Genomic DNA, 23,993 nt, shown 5'->3' on the forward strand with positions numbered 1-23,993 from the left:
AACGTTAGAATCGGTTTACTCTTACTGCAACGTGAACCGTGAAATACTCTCTCTCTCTATCGTAACGATAGAGCGCAAGTTGAACGTTCTGAACGTCAACAACTGCGGAGACAAAACAAAACGTTAGTTCAACTTTGAAAACAGTACGAGACTATCAAAGAAATTCTTTCAAAAACATTAAAATTAAAATAGCATAAATTCTTAACAGGAAAAAACGATATGACGGGCTCAATGTTAATTAACTTCGGTTCCAAGTAATGACCGCCTACTATTAGGAAAGGTCGCATATAAGCAAACATAAAAATTAATTTTTATAAGTTTATAATAAATGGAAGTTAAACGAAGAGGCCTATAAAAGGCGGAGAGATATGAAAAAAAAAAAAAAAAAAAAAATCTATAACTTTGTTAAGCAAAATTAAGAAAGAGAGTCTATACTCTCTTCGACACCAACACTTCCGTCTAAGGGAAGGGTCGGCCATTTAAAAGTGAAAGAGAGTCCAAACTTTCTTCGTCACCATAATTAAATCAAATTAATTCCAAAAGCTTGCTAAGCTAATGATAAAGCTTCCTGTACAGCGAAGGCTAAAATTTTAGAGCAAATACTTCACCAAAACGTGACCAAAAGACTCCAAAATCAACAGCGTATCCATGTAGGTCTTGCCGGCGGCACGACAGAGGAAATAATGAGGTCTTGTTGACAAGAAGTACTTGAGTACCTGACCACAGATGGCGCTGGTGAGTACACCCCCACCTGTATAGCGATCGCTGGCGTATCCCGTCCTTAGATTTCTGTCGGGCAACGGAGTTGACAGCTACATGATCATCGGGTAAGATTAATATTGAAAAATTGCATTCTCAAAGTACAAGGTCTTGTGGGGCATTGTAGGATAAGATGTCCGGGATGGTGGCAGCAAGAGCCTAACAAAGGTACCTAAATTTGATGTATAGAAAGGATAGACAAGAAATAGTCCCATTATCCTCAATTACCATATAAATGAGAGCAACATGAAGATGTATTACCAAAGAATCCTTTGGAATTATTTGTTGCCATTGCATTGTCTCAGTTACCTCTCTCAACTAAACCAATATAATTAGGTATTAACCCATGAGATTTCCTGTGTGAAGAATCACAAATTCTGTGGAGGAAAGCATATTAGAGAGGATGCTTAGGGCTGTTTCTCTACCTTCGGAACCATGTTAAATGAAAGTTATTTAGCATATGAATATTCAAAATGGAGACCATATCATGAGTGGTGAAAATTTTCTTAGCCTTAGCCAAGATTCTTGGCTTTTTAACCTTGGGAGGTCAATTTTATACTAAGTACCATGAATGACAGAAACAGTTGAACCACACTTACATCTACAGAAATAAGACCACTGGACTTGAGACCAATTCTGATATAAATCAGATGGATTCTCATGTGAATACCGGTATACCTGATCCTGGTAAACATTAAACAACAATTGCAGAATTTTTTCTAAACCAACCAGAATGAAAAGTTCTAACTGTTAAATTACATAACTATAGATGCACAAGAACCTGACACCAATAAAAAAAACGACTATGGCAAAAATTCTATAGTTACAAAATGATACCTCGCATAAAAATTCCTTAACAATCCCAAAGTATAAATCTACCATGCTAATATTTTTAATCAATTTCACAAAATATTCATGAAATGTAAACCTTGACTATTTGAGAAAATGTTTAGTGAATACCTCCTTGGTATACCATTCAGCTGCCTCTAAACCCTTTCCAAAGAAAGTTTTGAGCAAAAAAATTCAAATGTAGTCCTACTTTCTATATCATGAACCCTTAATTTTCAAATCTTTCATCAAATAGGGGATCAGTTCTTTTTAGCTTTCATGGCCCAATAATGATACTGAGGGGCATTGCATTCTTGGATAGAGGTTGCACTGTAATACTTACACCACAAAACAAATTAAGTGAATCACTTTAAACTGTAAATTCATCCAAATAACATTGAATAGCTTTTACAGGTCAAGAGAAACTATCCCCTGAACTAACAATTGCTTCTTTTTGTAAGGATTGAATAAGAAAAAAAATTGGAAAACCTTAAACTTTAAAAGAAGTATGTTTTCAGCATATCTGGAACTTAGCTGGACCTTAGCTGTTAAATCCCTTTAAAAACTTGTGATTTGTTCCAACACAAATACAAACCCTCATCCATTAATAGGAGACTTATCCTTACAGGGAAGTCCCTATAACCAAGTAGTTAGTTTACTTTCCCAGGGAATGTCAAAGCACTTTAGTCCTCCATAAAAGCAAAAGTGACTCCCGACAGCCTCCTGACAACCTGGACATGAAGACGAGGAAGATTTCAGGCTAGGTCACTACCATGGACTGGCATACGTAAGATAGACTGAATTGTCTAAATGTATGGTAATATGAGAACATGACCACATAACTTTGTTCATATACTTCTAAGACTTATTGCGAAAAAAAGTTGCTCTATCATAAGGCTCACCTGCATGCATCATCTGGTCCAGTGAATAACAGAGTCACTTCTACACCCCAAAAGAAGGGGAAGAAAGAAGAGGAAAAAAGCCAGTCAATCTCATTCTAGACTTTCATTACGACCACTGCCTCAGACAAGATGCTTCTTTTCCAGTAGAAGAACTAGGTTTGCAACATGATTTGTTGAGTCCCCACTACCATTTCAGGGATAAAGATATCTAGGAACCTGTAGGCAGCAAAGGTCATCTGTTTCTGACATATTATTATCTTCAAAACAAGAGCCTCTAATTGTTGCACAAAGTCAGAAAGAAAACAAAAGTTTTAGGATCTCTTTCTTAATTCCTTCCATATCAAAGGAACAGTTTTAGTGTCCTATTCTAGATCAGGAAGGTAAGTCATTGTGATCCCTGCTAGTCGCCTTTGTAGAGAAGAGATGAAGTAGTAGAGAAGTCATGAATGCCTGGATTATAGGTCTTGGCCACAAATACCTAAATCGAAGTGATGGAGATTCTCTTCTATCCTTCAGAATGTCAGTAACACAGGAAAAGTTACGGCATTTTCCTACTCGCTTTGTCGGGGCTACCACAGGCTCTAGTCCAAAACTGAATCCCAACTGAAAACTTAAATCGGGAATTGAATGGCATCTTTACCGAGGAAATTAAGGAAGTTCCTTGACGAAGGAAGGGAGACAAACAGCTAATCTAGGTGCCATCTAGTGTGTGGCTGCTTAGGAACAATCATGGTCTCTCTGAATCTCAATGCCCATTGAAAAATTGGCAAAACAGGAAAAGAGGGGCAGAAAGGCATAAATATCTAAGATAGATATTGGAAGGTATTTTCAAACTTTTCCAAAAATCTGAGACTTTGAAATTCTGAAGGTTTCCTATTCTACTGCAGTGCGGGTATGTCGAGAGATGATGTGAACCAAAGCCTTTCTGCCACGAAATGTGTAAGAATAACATGAAACCCATACTTCAGGATTTTACATATGGTAATCTTCTTCAATGTTTTATTCCCTTATTAACTAATTGAGCATAGAAAACAGCATAACAGCAAAAGAAAATAATAGCCAAACAACAATTACTAAATTTAAGACTAAATTTATATCTTACAAGATTCATAAAATACTCACAGTTAACCTATTGATAACAGTTTACTCAAAATTTGTAAAAATACTACAGGCCTGAGATTTATGTCTCTATGATGTAAGACTACAGGAAAACAACAAATTCCCGTAGGTCAGCGATAAATTTTCAAGAACACAGTTTCAAATGTAAAAGATGATCATCAGGAACACAGCTTCTGATGATATTCAATCTTATTATGTTTCCTTGTTTTCTTCTAAAACTAGTAGCATTGTAAATGAAACATGAATACCAGGTCACAGCAGGTGTAACAAAAGAGCAGTTGTTAACTCAATAATGGTTGAAGTGATTCTCTTGAATGCCCTCTTTTAAAATTGAATGTAAAATAATGCATAAATGGCAATTCTTTTAATAAAGGAAAATTGCAAAAAAAAAGGGGTGGCAACTCTAGGAGGGGTTGGGGGCTACCCCCACAAAAGCAAACAAGTTGGCATCTCTGAATAACTGTAGAAGGCAATAGCTTCAGTTTAAACTCATAGCCATTGGTATGTAAAAAACAGGCAAGCCACGAGTACATGCAGATGTATATCCTTAGCTGTAAGTGAGGGATACCACAACATGTCCTGAGCCTTGCGCTGATTAGCGCCTCCCAGAAGTAGTAGGGGTTAAGAGTTGGGAGGAATGAGGAAGGAGATATACAGGCCTTTTAACATCAGCTTGAACCTACCCAAAACTCATGGTGAACTCAGACCCCTGCAGTGAAGGCCACGACCTACACTTGTCCCAGGGGGATGATTGCAAATATCCATGGCCCCTACATAAAGAGCAATGTGCAAAGAGATCCAAGCAGGTTTATTCATAAACCTACCAAACAACTTAATTTGCTCACAATAACAACATTGTACATTAGAAAACTTGGCTCCCTCCATGGCAAGGGCCAGCAATCCCCACACACACACATTTATAAAAAAATAAAGAATCAATGCCGATTATAATTATTCCAGCACCAACAGTATGGCCATACTTGTTCCGGCCAAAGACAAAATAGCTAGTCTGACAGGCATTGACACTAGAACCACCTGTCACTAACTAACTACGTTATTTATGAGTCAACAACCATTCAACCCCTCACTGAAGACACCTCATATATTAAAGGACAAAAAGTTTGCATACAAGTATGAAACATGTTATTTTCATTAGTAAAATAAATTTTTGAATATACTTACCCGATAATCATGTAGCTGTCAACTCTGTTGCCGACAGAAATCTACGGTAGGGATACGCCAGCGATCGCTATACAGGTGGGGGTGAACACCACAGCGCCATCTGTGGTCAGGTACTCCAGTACTTCTTGTCAACACCACCTCAATTTTTTCCTCGGTCCACTGGTTCTCTATGGGGAGGAAGGGTGGGTCAATTAAATAATGATTATCGGGTAAGTATATTCAAAAATTTATTTTACTAATGAAAATAACATTTTTCAATATTAATCTTACCCGATAATCATGTAGCTGATTCACACCCAGAGTGGTGGGTGGAGACCAGCATACATGTTAACAAAGAAGCTAAGTATCCCGTATTTTATTTTATTAGTTATTCAAAAATAACATAAAATAAATAAGTACCTGGTAAGGAAGACGACTTGAACCATTACTCTGCCTTTATTAAGTACGTCTTCCTTACTGAGCGTAGCGGTCCTCTTAGGATGCTGAACGACTCTTAGGTGCTGAAGTATAAAGGGCTGCAACCCATACTAAAGGACCTCATCACAACCTTTAACCTCGGCGCTTCTCAAGAAAGAATTGACCACCCGCCAAATCAACAAGGATGTGGAAGGCTTCTTAGCCGACCGCACAACCCATAAAAAGTATTCAAGAGAAAGGTTAAAAAGGTTATGGGATTATGGGAATGTAGTGGCTGAGCCCCCGCCTACTACTGCATTCGTTGCTACGAATGGTCCCAGGGTGTAGCAGTTCTCGTAAAGAGACTGGACATCTTTGAGATAGAATGATGCGAACACTGACTTGCTTCTCCAATAGGTTGCATCCATAACACTCTGCAGAGAACGGTTCTGTTTGAGGGCCACTGAAGTAGCCACAGCTCTCACTTCATGTGTCCTTACCTTCAGCAAAGCAAGGTCTTCTTCCTTCAGATGAGAATGTGCTTCCCTAATCAGGAGCCTGAATAGGTAAGAAACTGAGTTCTTAGACCTTGGAAGAGAAGGCTTCTTGATAGCACACCATAAGGCTTCTGATTGTCCTCGTAAAGGTTATGACCTTTTAAGATAGTACCTAAGAGCTCTAACTGGGCAAAGTACTCTCTCCAGTTCGTCCCCCACCAAGTTGGACAGGCTTGGGATCTCGAACGACTTAGGCCAAGGACGTGAAGGAAGCTCGTTTTAGCAAAAAAACGAGCTGCAAGGAACATGTAGCCGTTTCAGATGTGAAAACTATGTTCCTGCTGAAGGCGTGGATCTCACTTACTCTTTTAGCTGTTGTCAAGCACACGAGGAAAAGAGTTTTTAATGTGAGGTCCTTAAAAGAGGCTGATTGGAGAGGTTCAAATCTTGATGACATAAGGAACCTTAGGACCACGTCTAGATTCCAGCCTGGAGTGGACAACCGACGTTCCTTTGAGGTCTTAAAAGACCTAAGGAGGTCCTGTAGATCTTTGTTGGTGGAAAGATCCAAGCCTCTGTGGCGGAAAACCGCTGCCAACATACTTCTGTAACCCTTAATCGTAGGAGCTGAAAGGGACCTTACGTTCCTTAGATGTAACAGGAAGTCAGCAATCTGGGTTACAGTGGTACTGGATGAGGAAACTGCATTGGCCTTGTACCAGCTTCGGAAGACTTCCCCTTTAGACTGATAGACTCTGAGAGTAGATGTCCTCCTTGCTCTGGCAATCGCTCTGGCTGCCTCCTTCGAAAAGCCCCTAGCTCTTGAGAGTCTTTCGAAAGTCTGAAGGCAGTCAGACGAAGAGCGTGAAGGTTTGGATGTACCTTCTTTACGTGAGGTAGACGTAGAAGGTCCACTCCTAGAGGAAGAGTCCTGGGAATGTCGACCAGCCATTGCAGTACCTCTAAGAACCATTCTCTCGCGGGCCAGAGCGGAGCCAACCAACGTCAGCCGTGTCCCTTTGCGAGAGGCGAACTTCTGAAGTACCCTGTTGACAATCTTGAACGGCGGGAATGCATACAGGTCGAGATGGGACCAATCCAGCAGAAAAGCATCCACGTGAACTGCTGCTGGGTCTGGAATCGGAGAACAATACAACGGGAGCCTCTAGGTTATCGAGGTAGCGAACAGATCTATGGTTGGCTGACCCCACAGGGCCCAAAGTCTGCTGCAAACATTCTTGTGAAGGGTCCACTCTGTGGGGATGACCTGACCCTTCCGGCTAAGGCGATCTGCCATGACATTCATATCGCCCTGAATGAACCTCGTTACCAGCGTGAGCTTTCGATCTTTTAACCAGATGAGGAGGTCCCTTGCGATCTAGAACAACTTCCACGAATGAGTCCCTCCCTGCTTGGAGATGTAAGCCAAGGCTGTGGTGTTGTCAGAGTCCACCTCCACCACCTTGTTAAGCTGGAGGGACTTGAAGTTTATCAAGGCCAGATGAACCGCCAACAGCTCCTTGCAATAGATGTGAAGTGTCCTTAGCTCCTGATTCCATGTTCCCGAGCATTCCTGTCCGTCCAAAGTCGCACCCCAGCCCGTGTCTGATGCGTCAGAGAAGAGACGGCGGTCGGGTTTCTGAACAGTCAAAGGAAGACTTCCTTGAGAAGAAAGCTGTTCTTTCACCACATGAGAGTAGACCTCCTCTCTTCGGAAACAGGAACTGAGATCGTCTCTAGCGTCATGTCCTTTATCCAGTGAGCCGCTAGATGAAACTGAAGGGGGGGGAGGTGGGGTCTCCCTAACTCGATGAACAGGGCCAGCGATGAAAGTGTCCCTGTTAGACTCATCCACTACCTGACTGAGCATCGGTTCCTTCTCAGCATGCTCTGGATGCAATCTAGGGCTTAGTAGATCTTTGGGGCCGACGGAAAAGCCCGAAAAGCTCGACTCTGAAGATCCATACCCAGGTAGACAATGGTCTGGGATGGGACGAGCTGGGACTCCTCAAAATTGACCAGGAGGCCCAGTTCCTTGGTCAGATCCATAGTCCATCTGAGAATCTCCAGACAGCGACGACTTGTGGGAGCTCTTAAAAGCTAGTCGTCTGACGGAGTCGGACACAAGATCATGGTACTGCTGCACAGTCTGTGAACTGTCAACCATGGGGAAGCGAGGAAGTACAGTGACAACCCGAAGCTGTCTAGACTGTCTGGGTCGTACAGACAACTCCTTATCGGGTTGCTGAGGTTGCCGCACTGCGTCACAACAAGTCACTTCTGCTGGTTGTTGAACGTCTTCCCAGTGACACACTGACTCCGTAAACAAAAAATCCTCTAACAAGGACTAAGCTTGGACTGCATGTCTTGCAACACAGCTCAAGGTCTATGGGAGCAAGTGTGGTAACAGACGGGGTTAGCGACTGAAGTGGAACCATTACCCTCCCTGGAAGCATGTTATGCTTAAATAAAAGTCCATAGGAGGCTAAGCAGCTAAAGGCTCCTCTCCAAATGACAGAGTCCTCAAGGGAATATCAGAAGGAGGGAGAATAGCACTTTCTCATCTACAGGAACCATATCTGAGAAAAGCTAAGTTCTCTCAGTGAGGGTTTCACTGGTGCAAAAGCAGCAGACTAGAAGGCAACGTTATGAAACTGCTTGACAGTCTAGTGAGTTGGCAACAACCAAAGATGTGTGACTGAGAAGCATGCGGTAAGGTATGCAGAGCATGCTGTATGCGGAGCATGCTGTATGTAGAGCATGCTGTAAGGTAAGCAGAGCAGGTTGCATGGCGTGCGGCTTATGCTGCATGGGATGAGGCTCATGCTGCATGGTATGAGGCTCATGCTGCATGGGATGAGGCTCAAGCTGCAAGGGAAGAGGCTTATGCCGCATGCGTTGAGGCGGATGCCGCATAGTATGAGGCTCCTGCCTCATGGGTTGAGGCGGCTGCCGCATAGCATGAGGCTCCTGCCTCATGGTTGAGGATGCCGCCGCATAGCATGAGGCTCCTCATAGCATGAGACTCCTGCCTCATGGGTTGAGGAGGATGCCGCATAGCATGAGGCTCCTCATAGCATGAAGCTTCTGTGAGGTTCCTGCCTCAAGAGTTGCGTCTGCCTCAAGGGTTGAGGAGGTAGCTGCGCAGAGAGAGGCTCATGCTGTGAAGAATGCGGTTGCTGCATGCGTTGAGGCGGCTGCCTCATAGCATGAGGTTCCTCAAGAGTTGAGGTTCTTGCCTCAAGAGTGGAGGTGGCTGCCGCAAGAGTTGAGGTTGCTGCCTCAAGGATGGTGGAGGTTGCCGCAACGCAAGAGGTTGCTGCATAGCGCTGGTATCTGGCAACTCCCAATGCGGCAGCTCACGCGTGGAGGTAGGTTGAGGAACCTCAGCATCATACGTCTGGCAAGGTGGACTGCGCAGAGGTGGAGTTGAGGTTGCTGCCTCGAGGATGGTGGAGGTTGTCACACCGCAAGAGGTTGCTGCCTCGAGGATGGAGGAGGTTGTCGCAACGCATGAGGCTCCTGCCTCAAGGGTAGAGGAGGTTGCTGCAAAGCATAAGGCTCCTGCCTCAAGTGTTGAGGAGGTTGCCGCGTGGCAAGAGGCTCCTGCCTCAAGGAAAGTGGAGGTTGCTGCACAGCGCTGGTATCTGGCAACTCCCAATGCGGCAGCTCACGCATGGAGGTAGCTTGAGGAACCTCAACATCATACGTCTGGCAGGCTGGACTGCGTAGAGGTGGAGGAGCGCTCGCAGGAGGAGGTGTATTAACCTTCTCTGCCTGAAACTCCTGCATCAACACCGCAAGCTGAGACTGCATTGTCTGCAGCATAGACCACTAGAGTTTAAGAAAGACAACAACAAACGGAGCTACTGTCCGTTGAGACTGAGGGTCTAAAACAGCTGGTGCGGCAACAGACGGAGTTACTGCCTGTTGCGATACCACCTTGCCTCTCTGGGAGGTGTGCAGTTGTCGTACTGCAGCAAGTCCGAACTGACCCAGTGCTAATGGCATCACCTAGGAGTTGGACTTGCGCGGAAGGGACCGACTTGCACTTAAAAGCTGCAAGATTTGGTCCATGGTTTCTTACGAGAAACCTCTTCCGCAGACGAGGAATAAATGGGCTCTCTCGTCTTTGTGTGGGTGGGGCGATCTCACGTCGGCAAACGTGTGTAGATACGCCCGAAACCACGGAGGGAAACGTCTGTTCGTCGATCAAGGCCTGCTGAACCCATAAGTCCTTCGACATTACTTCTCCCCTGGGCTTGGGAGCTTGTAAGAGGTCCCAGACTAGGCGAACAACTGGCACGAACAGACGAACCCTCGAACGCAACACTGTAACACTTTGCGCTTATCACTTAATCACTTTTGATTTTCTGTTTGCACTTATTTCACTGAACTCGAAACTTTAAGTGGTTTGTACCTGAAACACGCAATTCTATCCTTCCTTAAAAGTTAGTAATTGCGAAAACAGAATTACAATGTAACAGAAAAAAATATAATGAAAGATAAATAATTCAGTGGCTGGAAAGAGACTAAACACTAGATCAAATAAACTACGTTTAAAATCTCTCACCGCATAAAGCTTGAGAACAAGAATAAAACTCTAGAAACGTTTACCTTCTTCCCCTAAAGAGACTAGGGAGAAGAGCAAAAACGATAACAACGTTACTCGCTTGAACGAAACGTTTATCCTCCTCTCTCTCCCTCCGTCTCTATCTCTCTCTCTCTCTCTCTTGACTTAGCACCTGAGAGAAGAGCCCAATATATATATCGTTAAAACATATTATTGTTAAAGGAAAAAAACTGAAAGATTTCCCAAATAAAAAGTTCCTTTATTAGAATTAAAACCATTTAAGCTAAGAAAGAATGAACAAAACGCTAGAATCGGTTTACTCTTACTGCAACGTGACACCGTGATAGACTCTCTCTCTATCGTAACGATAGAGCGCAAGTTGAACGTTCTGAACGTCAACAACTGCAGAGACAAAACAAAACGTTAGTTCAACTTTGAAAACAGTACAAGACTATCAAAGAAATTCTTTCAAAAACATTAAAATAGCATAATATGTTAACAGGTAAAAACGAAATGACGGGCTCAATGTTAATTAACTTCGGTTCCAAGAAAAGACCGCCTACTATTAGGAAAGGTCGAATATAAACAAATTTTAATAAGTTTATAATAATTTAAGGAAGTTAATCAAAGAGGCCTATAAAAGGCGGAGAGATATAAAATAAATCTATAACTTTTGTTAAGCAAAATTAAGAGAGTCTATACTCTCTTCGACACCAACACTTCCGTCTAAGGGAAGGGTCGGCCATTTAAAAGTGAAAGAGAGTTCATACTCTCTTCGTACCAAAATTAAATAAAAAATTAAATCCAATTAATTCCAAAAACTTGCTAAGCTAATGATATAGCTTCCTGAATAGCGAAGGCTAAATTCTAGAGCAAATACATCACCAAATCGTGAGCAATAACTCCAGAATCAACAGCGTATCCATGTAGGTCTAGCCGGAGGCACGACAGAGGAAAAATTGAGGTGGTGTTGACAAGAAGTACTGGAGTACCTGACCACAGATGGCGCTGTGGTGTTCACCCCCACCTGTATAGCGATCGCTGGCGTATCCCTACCGTAGATTTCTGTCGGCAACAGAGTTGACAGCTACATGATTATCGGGTAAGATTAATATTGAAAAATAACAGGTTTAAATGAGTATAGGAATGTAATATTTGGTGTTCCTCAGGATAGTGTTAAGGGCCCATTAATTTTCATACTATATACATACTGTATATGGTTTGGCCTAGAAAAAGTTGTTTTATATGCAGATGATGCTACTCTCTTTACATCAATTCCATCTCCTTAATGTAGATGTGGGGTTGTATGGTGCAAATTATAGGGTATGAAATTAAACCATAACAAAACTCAAAGTATGATTGTTAGTAGGTCAAGGACAGTGGCTCCTCAATAGCTAGAACTCTACGTTGATAATGTTTTTCTTTTCTTAACTATGTGAAACTTTAAAATTTTAGCCGTGATTCTTGATTACATATTTACTTTTCATAAACACATTTTGTCTAATTCTCTTACCATTGTACAAAAAAAAAAACTGGCTTATTGAGAGTCTTCTTAAGAATTTCGGTGATCAATCAATCCTGGAGAAATGTTTTAACTCTTTCATTCTACCTTATTTTGAGTGTTGTTCACCTGTTGGGTCTTAAGACTGCTAACTCTCCTCCAATTTTGTTGGATGAAAACTTGTGGTGTACGAGTTTCTTACTCTTGATTTTGATATTAATCTCTAGCGCTGCTGTTCACGTAGTTCTTTATTCATGTTCCATAAGATTTTTCATATTTCTGACCATCTTTGCATTCAGATCTTCCCAGACTGTACTAACCTTTAAGTAGTACTAAGTATACAGTTAATTCCAACAGTCTTATCTTACCTTCAACATACGGCTCAACAATATAATTATTCTGGAAGTTTTCTTCCAGCTGTGACCAGATTGTGGAATGATCTTCCTAATCTGACAGTTGAATCGGTTGAATTTCAGAAGTTCAAACCTCCAGCTAATATTTTTATGTTGAAGAGAATGACATAAGTCTCTCTTCATAGTTTATATATGACAGAGCTATTTTAACATTGTAACTGATCTTAATATATTCTAAAAATCATTATTCCTTACTTCTGATATAGTTTATTTATTTTCTTGCCTCACTGGGCTACCTTCCTTACTGGAGGCCCTGGGAATGTAACATCCTGCTTTTCTAACTTGGGTTGCAGCTTAGCTTGTAATAGTAATAATAGAAAAAGGAGAAAGTACTCTAATTGTATGGAGAAAAAAAAATTGTATGGAGAAAAAAAAAAAGTAAAAAAAAATTCTGTGACATAAAATTGAGAGTTGCGTAAATGATAATAGACACAATAAGTGACTTAATAAGCTGCCAAGGGATGTGCTGTACCCAGAAACAAACTCAACCAAGTGGAAATGGAAGGATTATTCTTCTTGTGTGGCATGTCTGGGCACTAGGCATAGAAAAGAGACTTGAATAAAACAAAGAGTTTGTAGTGAAAAAAATCTCAATCTCAAAAGATGTAAAAAAAATGTGTCTCGGCATTACACGAAACTAGAGGGGAGTCAGACATAAGATGGGTACAATAAACAATAATTGTTTAATACATTACCTGCTGCATCTAGAAGTTCTTTATCAACCTTGTCTGTAAGGAGACAAAATAGAGCATCTTTCCCTGAAACCTTCTTCAGCAATTCATCACGAGGCATTGGGAAGTTCTTTGGCCAAAATTCCAGATCACATCTGAAAACAAGAGTGTTTGAATTATCATAGGAAATTAAAGCAGCATTAAGATATCTTTTTATAATCAATACTTGCATGTATATTCGTTTCATTTTGCCAAATGACAAGTAATATCGTACAACTTTATTCTTAAGAAACTAATTTTCTAAATATTTATAAAAGTCTAACCAAAAGACTAGCACTATGACAAATTTGTTTGAGATTCTAGTATGTTATTCAAACAAAATTAAATCCTTCATTAATAAATTCTAAAATGTAAAGTGATAAGAAATAATAATTCAAATACATTCTACAACACATTTTCACTTACTTTTCACCCAGCATATCAAGAGCCTTTTGTGGAATGTCTGCACGAGTTACAAGAACCTTAGGTTTTGACATTGTGAAGGTAGTTATGCTTAAAAACCTGCAATTATAAATAAAATTATAAAATCTATCGAGAGAAACCAGTAAATTTGTTTACTACAAGATAAGCCTATCTGTATAGAAAACTATCTAATAAAAAAATTGTCAGCATTTTTTATCACAGAAACTAATGGCATCTCGCTGCAAACTAATGTATAACTAGACTCTGCCAGAAAGACAACTTTGCTGCTATACTAATTATGTATAACGTTCACCAAATGTTTAACAATAAGAATTAATTGCAAGTACGTGGATTAATAGCAGTCAGTGTTAACTAGTAAGGTTTGAGATATAGTTGATGTAGAAATGACTTGATTTCTAAAAAAAAAAAAAATCTACATTACTCAGACTGATGAAAGCATATAAGTTGCTAAATATCTGATTTCAAGAAAAAGGAAAAAAAAAATTACTATTGGTAATAATAATGAGAAGAGGGAGAAAATTAGTTTTCCTAGATGTTAGCAAGCTACTCGGTTGAGGTATGTTTTTGAGTCTATAAGAATTGTGGTTAATGTGTGATACTGTAGGTCATATTAGGAATATTGGATATCAAAATAATAATTTTTATGAAATTTTGCTTTATCTCAATGAAACTTCCCCAATATTCATTGGGTGAATACCACATTTAGTAAGATGGAAAGATAGTGGTAATCGATTAAGGACAGTTAAAATTCTCCTTGATGCTTATATGATATTGAAAATAGATCAAAATACTTCGAATGTTGCTGTCTTATACAGTAATTCCATTATCTGGTGTCTTAAATTTGTTTTGGCTTGAGGATAGTTACAAGCTTGGTTCTTTTCTGATTATGAGTGGCATGAGAAGCAGTGTAAATAAGGGATTTTGACGAAGGAAAAATTTATTTCTGGTCTTGACCTGTGTCACTCTTTGAAATGCTCCTCTAGCACCATTTCTAAGGCATAGATATTGCTGAATATACCAGAGAAAAAAAAGAGATGCATGGAATGCCAGGAATAAACCTAGCTCGCTCACTCATTGAGTGTCGGTATAGAAAACTGGGGCATGACTGAACCACGACCATAGATCCCTCAACAATTAGACCTCTCCTTCATCAACATCCCCCCTCTCTACCCCTACATCTCCCCACCTCCTATCCTCATTCCTCCTCAGCACTCACGTTAACTATCCTTATGCCTATGACTTCTCTATATAACAAAAATAGAGTACTTCTTCTCTTTTATCAAAAGTACTGTATTTAAACTCAATCCAGATTACTGTGTACAAAATTATTTCTTTTAGCAATGTCATGTCATTTTTAAGATGGAATTAAAATGCTCCCACGAATGCAGAAAGGATCTTTGCTTTGCCTTAAAAGGCAAGGTTCACACACACACACACTGTAGTAGGGTTTGAATATAACAAATGGATAGAGAGACATCTTGTCTGGGCCTGTTATCAATCTTTGGTATGAATTCTGGAAAACCAAGAAGATAAAAAAAAATCAATAGTAAGCTACTACAGTTTTTTTCTTAACTATAAAAACCTGGGTCCTTCAAAATATATGGCTTCAGCACAAGATGAACGGCCCTAGAATTATTAATAACATATTTGGTTAACGACAGGTGACATGCAGGGAAAAGCCATCTGACACCAAGAGACAATTTTTGTGTTGTTTACCACTCTTCTTTTTCCTTCAAACCCCTTCCTGGAAAGAGGCAAGGAAACACTGAAGGGGCTAAGTCTGACTGCTTCTTAATGGACAAGTTGTTGGAGGTCCTTGCTAGGAACTGAAGACGACCATGAATTTATCCAGCCAACCAAGAGTCCTTGTCCAGAGCTGAGACGGTTGGACAACTATTGTCTCTGTGCCAGCCAATCAGGTTGATAACTCGCCTTGATGACAGCCATAGTCAGTTTGAATATCCTAGGATAAAGGCAAATGATTCTAGATCAACTAGGCTGAAGTTAGTATTTCTGGATACTCACAATATGTAACAAACCACAGGCCTGGTTCGAAACCACGTGAGGAGTTGCAATGCCTTACAATGGTTATGACCTTCACGAACTACGTCCACCTAGGTTGCTTAACCCACTCAAACACAGGAGACAACAGTGTACCCTTTCCGTGATGAGCGGCCAGGCTTGAAGCTCAAAAATACAGACCTCAGCCAAGTGCTTGGTAAAAGACTGTTCTTCCACTTAGAGAATGCACTACCTGAACTAAGAACAAATCTGGTCCCAAATGATCATACTCCACATTAGAGACAGAACTGTCTGGTACTCCCACCCTTCGAACCAGAAATACTGTGTACTTTTCCCCTGAAGACTGCGCAGGTAAGCGTGGTCCTGAGCAGTGCTTATACTCCATGTGAGGAAAGGTCACCATGAGACGCAGGACCTTGCTCCCTGTTTTACATACGTGTGGGAGTGTCTCAGTGGTCATATCAGCCATGCTACGAGTGGTCCATGTATTTGACTCATTCCTGATCACAAATGCAAATGGGAACCTCTCTGCACGTATGTGAGTATAACAGGTGATTACACTTCCAACTGTGAGTATGTGTCGTGAATTTTCCCATTACACATGTTGCAAAGAGACATGATCGTATTTCCAATCGTGCATAAGACTGTGAATACCTACAGTATTACTAATTCTTGTTTATGCATTCAAGTGGCAATGTATTATCTCTTGTGCAAACATGGGCACTGATTACTAGTTTCTTTCACAACTAGTTTTCCCAATCCCTGGTACACATGGGAACATCTCCCCAGGCCCCTTAGCCATGAAAAGACTGTTGATGAAGGACTGTTCTTGTGTTCCTAGCGTGTATACATGAGAATGTCTCCCCAAGCCCAACAACCAAGAGGAGAGCCACGATTATATATTTGAGCACAATTATGTGTGGAAAAGTCTTGCTGGGACCATGAGCCAAGAGGAGACAGGTAAATATGTTCCTGGTAGCTAGTATGTATAGGAACATCTCCCCAGTCCAACAGCCATGATGACATCGACCATTGGGAAAACAAGGATCATACAGCATTCGTGAACTTGTACGCTTGAGAATGCCTTACCACTCATGAATGAATGAATGAATGAATGAATGATTTGAAGTTCTCTGGCATCCTGACATTGAAGGTCATCGCCGCCAATAACGTTTATTATAAATAAAGATTAAAAGAATATTCAATTAAAACCAGAAAAGTAAATACTGTATGTTATAAAAGTTAAATAGCATTAAGAAGACCTGCTTCTGCAATAAATTTAAAAATGCCACTAGCATTGTACGACACATCATGTCGAAGGATCTTGGCAAGGATGAACCTGCCATCCTCACCACGAGCCTCAAACAGATATCTATTTTTTCTGTGGAATAAGTGGGGCCTTCTGTCAACAAATGCCTCACTGTCAAGGGTATCTAACAGTCGTCGTGATATGGTTGGTGTTGGCCAGCCAGCAGAAACTTGTGTGTCATCCTAGTGCGACCAATGCATAGACGACAAAGAGTAGTCTCCCATTTTACCTCCAAAGGGATATAAAAACCACAATTTCTCTCATCTTATTTTTGGTTAAACTAGCCCAATGCAGTTGCCAATTATTTCAAATAGAATTCTTAATTGCTGGTAAAAATTCATTACATCAAATGGTATACTTTCTAGGTAGCAACTCGGCTGCAGCACTCTTTGCCAGTGAATCTGCCTCTTCATATTGCTTAGAGACAGGCTGCTGGTTCTTTCTCCAAGATCCAGATCATGTGTGCACAATGGAACAATACCAGGTATCGTCTTGATTTAAAAAAACGAGTACCTAGGAAAGAGAGACCGAGGTGATACTCAACCGTCCAAGAAATGAGGGAGGAGAAGGGCAGCATGCTTTAACAACCTGACTACCAGTGTGCATGCACAGTCCCACAAGAGATGAACACCAGGGTCAAGTGTGTAAGCACTAGCACCATAGCCAAAGTCATCTACCTCACAGGGTCGGTACTAAAGAGCACACCGTCTCTCTCGTGTAAGAAGATAGATCGATCAGTCTCACAAGACTTCTTGGGATCGACTCTTCCTGGCCTACTACTTCTTTGAAGCAGCTTCAAATCGGAAAGTAATATGAACAGAAGGATTAATTGGAAAAGGAGGAGAGTGCGCACCTCTTACCATTGCTGGTTGCCTTAAAAGTAAGTTTAGGTGCCGTACAACAATGCCACATGGATGAAGAAGCCCCAAAGGCTTTCTCAAATTGAACTGGAACATCTGAGGACACAATTATGGACTGCTCATCTGCTACTGATAGGGCATGTCATACAGAGTGCAGCTCTCCCTCCACAGGAGGAGGACATGGTACCTTAGCTTCAATCACCTACAGAGATGGTCTTCAGTTCTGGAAAGACTCTTCACCTGCAGTCAATGCAATGCAAAGAGCGAGTTCTCACACTGGTCTCGCCTTCTACTGTGATGATAAAATCTCTAAGTAAATCAAAAATAATAATTGATACAGACATCAGCCTACCTCCAGACTTACAATCGCTAACCGACCCCTAGAGAGGCACACTAAGGGCAAGGTACCAACTTTGTTGTTATGAAAGAAAATCTGAAAGGTGAGCAGAACACAAAATTCCTAATCTTTCCCTGGAGCCCATCCTTCACGAACCCCTTGACCAATACTGATGGTAGCAGCTAACAGTAGACACAGAACAGTCTCTCCCTCCCGAAAGAGACGAGGAATTACTAAGTTCCGAGGAACTGAAGAGAGGCCTTCCTATCCATTTCATTATTTTCTTCCCCAGGGGAAGCAACCAACAAGGAGAAAGGGGAGGGAGAAAGATTGGTAGAGGAGGAAGAACGAGAGCAAATTCCCCCTATTTCATCTTGCCAGTAGTAACACTGCACTAGCCCTAGCACTACACATTAGGCATGCCCACCAGTCGAAGATGATCACTATCGAACACGAAGCAATGAGCAAATCCTCGGCCTTATTCAGGTAATTCCCTATCAAGAAAGGTAAAATACCAATTGCTGAGTTACATTCCTAGAGAAATTCGTCGTCTCCCTGATTGGTAGCATGAACGATCTCTCCAAAGAGTGCAACTGCACACAGTCCTGCCCTCACAAATGTATGCAACATATGGGACAACATATTTGTATTCTAGCAAGAACAAAATTCACTTTAACATATGCTTACCTATTATGCACTTCCTCCACAAATCAAAATCGCTCACACAAACACTGAATTACTTCCACAACTAAGCAAATGAACCCACTAACACAAAACAAACTTACACTATCCCAAGCAAAGTAAGAAAAGATCAACAATGGGGATGAGCAGTAATGAGAACATCTGTACTTGATGAAACCCAAAACAAAAGTAAAGCAAAAAGACAGCCAGCAGGTGATTACCTGCCCAAGCCATCACACCATTTTATTAACAATTCAACGGCTGTTGCCGTCTTGCTATGGATGCTATGGATAAAAACTTTGCAATCATATAGGAGTAAATCAATTGCGTTAAAATTTACAAGTTTGAGTTCTATTTAATAGCGTTATGCTGACTTTCATAAAACACCTTTTATATATTTTGCTACTAAAGTTTTAGCTTTAAAATAATCACTTTCTGCCAATATTTTCAAAAACTTTGACCAGAGAAAATAATCTACCTAGTTTCTAATTCTCAAATCCATCTATTATTCCTTATCATTAACTTTTCATATTCTTATGATTGAATATTTTACTATGGTGTATGGATTATGTATAAAAATCAGACTGACCTAATCAACTAGATGTCAGGGTTAAAGTTCCCATTTTAAACCTATTTTTAAGTCTATTCCAAATAAAATTGCTATGCCTATTCCTATTGATTATGCAATAAAATGTTCGAAACTCAATTACTTATAATATTAGTCTCAGTTCAATAATGCAGTAAGATTACAAAAGACAGTAACATCAACTTAATAACACACAATGACTACAAATGACAGTACTACTTGGAAATTTAATTTCAATTCTAAATCTAGCTTACTTCACCTAATGCAGCCGACTTACTTACTGACAAACATATAACAAACATCTTGGCTAACACAACAGATAAAACTTGGTTCTCACCAAACATTTACGTGACCCAGCATTAATCATCTGTATAAAGGACAATAGAAGGCATACAAACTTGGTGAGTCCACATCTCTTGAGTTCATGACACTGCATCACTTGTAATTGCAACATGATTTTATTAATAACATTAATAACCCTCTAACTTCAATGAAACACACCTTTAGAGGAAAAAAATTTAATTCTTGCCAGAAGAGCATGAAACATTCCTTTTCTTAATAAATCTGAGAAAACATATATAAAAGATGAAATAAAGAGTTCCTGGAAACAATATTTTTGACACTTCTGTCAAGTTTGGGAGACAATTACACAATTTCAATTGAAAGTAGATAACTATCAGCAAGGGAGAGAATGAGAAATTAAGCGAGAAGGCGTAACAATGGCTTAATAATGAGGAATTGAGGGCACTTGCAAAAATGAAAAAGAAAAAGGGATTCACTAACTGTCAGACACTTCGTGTAACAGAAAATGACACAAACTCATTACTTTTGCTGATTCAATTTCAAAGATGAAGGCAAACCAAAGTAAAAGTAAAAGTTGTAGGAATTTAATTGTTTCATTTTATCATAAAATTAACTATTTTAATAAAGTATATTATTCAAGGGTGATAAATAAGGATGCTAGAATTTATATAAAATTCATGGCAGTTATGTAATAATATAACATAATACATGCTTAACTCTACTCAACATTAATTTTCTATACTGTATATAAATTAAAATTATAGTCAAACCAAAATGGAATGCCCCTTTACAGCCGCTTAACTTGTTAGTGTTAAAAACCTGCTGTCAAAATCATCTTTTTTGTGTTCTTGTGTTATATCTAAAAAAAAAAAAAATTTTTTTTAAACAAATACAAATATAACCAAGTCTCCTTTACACCTTACCTACTCAATCTGTAAGGAAGAAGAAGGGGTAGGCTGATATTAGCAATAGGGGTGACATAAGTGCTGAAGCATGAAGTAGTTCTATTTTGTAAAAGACAGGGAAAGATATTTACATAAATTTTTATACAGTAAATTCTTCTAATACAAAATCTGAATTGATCAAACTTTTAATGATAGAATATAGTGGGAAATACTGAATATAAGGAATAATAAGAAATAAGAATGGGAATAAGGATATAAGGAATAAATCTAGACTGAAATGAACCATAAAAATTAGATAAAAGAAACGAAACTAATTTAGGACGTATGACCTTGAAGTACTCTAATCCACTGAGTAGTTATGTAAAGGGCATGGTTTAAAAACTTTGCTCGGTGTTTCCTGGCCTAGCTGCTATGTATAAGTGAATTTTCAGCATACATTATTATAACTTTATACTGTAAATAGTTTAATAGTGCATGGACAGATCCGTGGTTGGAGAAACAGTAGTGAAGGAGGTTTTACTGTTCTGTACATTCTCACTGAAGTGAAGAGCCTCTAAAAATCTTCAGAGCCTTAAAATTATTTAAACTTCTGTAGTCGCAGATTTTAACAATATCGTACTAAATTCAAGGTCTAATTATAAACTAAATAGATAATAAGTGTAAATGAGTGGACATAAAGATGAATTGGCTACCTTGACTAGGAAAGAGCTGCAGACAGTTTCTGGGTAAGAGGTGTGGTTTCAGGACATATGGTGACAGGCTGTTTGTAAAATAAAGAGTTTGAACCTACGCATCAACACACACCAGTTGCATTGTATCATTTCAAAAATGAACTAAAGAAAATGACAAACTTATAACAGAGTCTGTATTTTTCCTAACATACAAACCCGAATTCTTTACTACAGGAGATATTCTAGCGTGAGCTGGAAAGTACAGCGGAAAAACCTTAACAAGGTCATTAACAACCGGTCAGGTAATTACCCACCTGTTAGTGGTGGGGGGACCGCCGGTCGGTAGCTGCTGTTTACCTTCAATCGGATTCTAGCTAGGACTATCCTAGGGGGCGGTGATGGAGGGAAGATTTGTGTAAAGAATTTGGGTTTGTATGTTAGGAAAAATACAAACTCTGTTATAAGTTTGTCATTTGTTCCTACACTTGATACAAACCCTCATTCTTTACTATAGGAGACTTAGTCCTGAGGCCAGGGTGGCCAAGAAGTTCCCTATTCCTAGGGAAGATAGTCCTCAGACTACTGTAGACTCTTTTGAAGCAACAATCTTCCGTTAATCTTCTTTCTTTGTAGATCCCCATAATCTCAGCACGACTGAAGGTTTGTAGCTTCGAGGAAACAAATGTTTCAGGAAGTGGGTCAAGAACATTCGACTCGGACCCCTTCAAACTTAGGATTACCCCGACCTTGCAAAGGAGAAACCTCGTGACCATGAGTATAACTTATACCCTGTGAGAGGAATCAGATTAGTATCATACCTTATTTACATTGGCGAGTCCAGCTGAAACTGGATACAGACTAGGGTCCCCAGATGGGAGGGAGAAGGAGACAAAAAAGATAGATGGATGTCCTTCTTAAAACCTAGTGTAACCCAGTATCCTCAGCTAATGGTTACTGTCCCCTGAAAGGGCATAAGGTAGCTACAGCACCCATTGACCTGTCACAATAGGCCCTATAGAAAGGGAGTCTAGAGACCTATGTGTCACGTCGCTCAAATAGTGAGCGGTGAATATAGATTGGCGTTTCCAGACCCCAACACTTAAGACTTGAGACACTGAGAAATTTTTCTTAAATGCCAGTGAGGCAGCCACTCCCCTAACTTGATCGGCTCTGGGTTGTGCTGCCTCTGGGTCTCCGTGAAAAGACCTCGCAATAACTTTCTTGAGCCAGAAAGGGATGGTGTTGCGAGAGGTTCTCTTCTTTACCTTGTTGGTACTAAGGAAGAGATGATGGAGACGTGGTCTGAAAGGTCTGGTGCGCTTCAGATATTTCTTTAGCGCCCTGACTGGGCATAGTAACGACTGGTCTGTATCCTGTGTTACCTTATTGAGGCTGGAAAACTGAAATTCTCGAAATCTCTCATCGGTAGATGAAAGATTATGAGTCTAGCCACCAAGCCCGGTACGAAGATGTGAGACACACCCCCCTATCCCTTAGAATGGGTGACGAGGTAAGACAGGCCATGTAGCTCACTGACCCTTTTAGCCGTGGACAGAGGTACGAGGAAGACGATCTTAAGGTTCAGAAAGTAGCCTGAGGCCCTTAAGGGCTCATAGGGCAGACCCTTCAGGGAAAGAACGTAAGACACATCTCACGGTGAAGGTCTAATCTCAACTGGGGGGCAAGATCACTCAAAAACCCGAATCAACCAAGGTGATGTCTTCTGAGGCGGAGGGGTCAACCCCTTCTCAGTCTACAGATGAGGCTCAAGGCTGAGCGATAGCCCTTAATCGCCGAGACTGAGAGCAGCTTTTCTTCACTGAGGTACACAAGGAAGTCTGGGAACTACTGATTCCTTCCGTTTGAGAACCCAATTGCTACACATGGTCGCTGTTGTAGCGGTTAAGAAGTCCATTATCTTGGCCCCAGCAGTAAGGACTTCCTGTAGGGACTGCCTGAAGTCTTGGTTTAACATGTCCTCTTGGCTCGCAAGGTAGCCGAGTGTACCAGACCACGTGTCAAGCCAGAAGGGATATTGAAGTCACTTCCATTGCCGAGGCTTCTGTGACTGAAAAGAATATCTCTTCGAGGATTAGCCCGGTGTGAGCCTCGCCGTGAGGGGATCCAAGATTAGAGGAGAAGGGTTGATGTCTCTGATCTCAGCGAACAGACCAGGTTTAAAGGTTTAAAGGTTGCTCAAGAATGGCGGAGGCAAGGGACAGTGACATTGCACAAGCAGTTAGGACAATGCCCTAGAGACTGACCATACATTATATGGTCAATGACCAAGCCTCCTCTCCATTCCAACTAGGACCAGGGAGGGCCAGGCAGTGGCTGCTGATGACTCAGTAGATAGACCTATAGGCTACCCCAAACCCCCCAACCTTAGCTCACAAGGATGGTAAGGTTGCAGGCACTAACGAGTCTGAGCAGGACCCGAACCCCAGACTGTCAAACACCAGTCAGAGACGTTACCAATCAGGCCACAGCCACAAGATCAATTCTGGTCTTAGGGTTTGGGGTGGACAATATAGCCCGTCTAAGGCTGGAGCGTCAAGAGGTCGAGGAGACAGATGCAAATTGTCGAGGCACGAGATATTACACATAGTTCTTAGAGTCCTTAAATAGGAGGATTTCAAGTCCCTCGATGGCAGCTCTCCCGAGGAATCCTCTGGCTGCGCTAATTCCTCGCGTGTTATTACAGGTAAAGTGGAGACGCGAGTAACAGACAAACCTTATATCTTCCCCCTCGCATCTTTCTTATCGAAAGGGGAAGAACGGTAGAAGTCGGAGTGTCTGGAGGTAATGGCGAAGACCATTGACGAGAGTCGGAAGACTCTCTGTCATAAGAGCAAAACTCTTGATGACGATGGTCGCACGCATAGCGCTACTGTAATTGCGTGCGTGCGCGGACACTCTGTGCTAATTGTTACGAGAGCCCAACGACTCAGCGTAACTGAAACTCGAAGGTTCCAAGTCGTGTGAACTCGAAAGT

General features: G+C 40.8%; 1 protein-coding gene across 2 annotated transcripts in view; it reads right to left on the reverse strand.

The window, feature by feature from the left end:
- Positions 1–23,993, reverse strand: part of LOC137655667 (glyoxylate reductase/hydroxypyruvate reductase) — a 65,406-nt gene that overhangs the window by 26,577 nt on the left and 14,836 nt on the right. For both annotated transcript variants that reach the window (XM_068389611.1, XM_068389610.1), the window contains exons 2-3: positions 13,307–13,402; positions 12,866–12,996 (exon numbers count right to left, since the gene is read on the reverse strand). In XM_068389611.1, the coding sequence (XP_068245712.1) occupies positions 12,866–12,996; positions 13,307–13,377 (202 nt within the window). In that variant the 5' untranslated portion in view covers positions 13,378–13,402. The remainder of the gene's footprint in view (positions 1–12,865; positions 12,997–13,306; positions 13,403–23,993) is intronic.

This window comes from Palaemon carinicauda, chromosome 16 (assembly GCF_036898095.1).
Source record: "Palaemon carinicauda isolate YSFRI2023 chromosome 16, ASM3689809v2, whole genome shotgun sequence".
Lineage (NCBI taxonomy): Eukaryota > Metazoa > Arthropoda > Malacostraca > Decapoda > Palaemonidae > Palaemon > Palaemon carinicauda.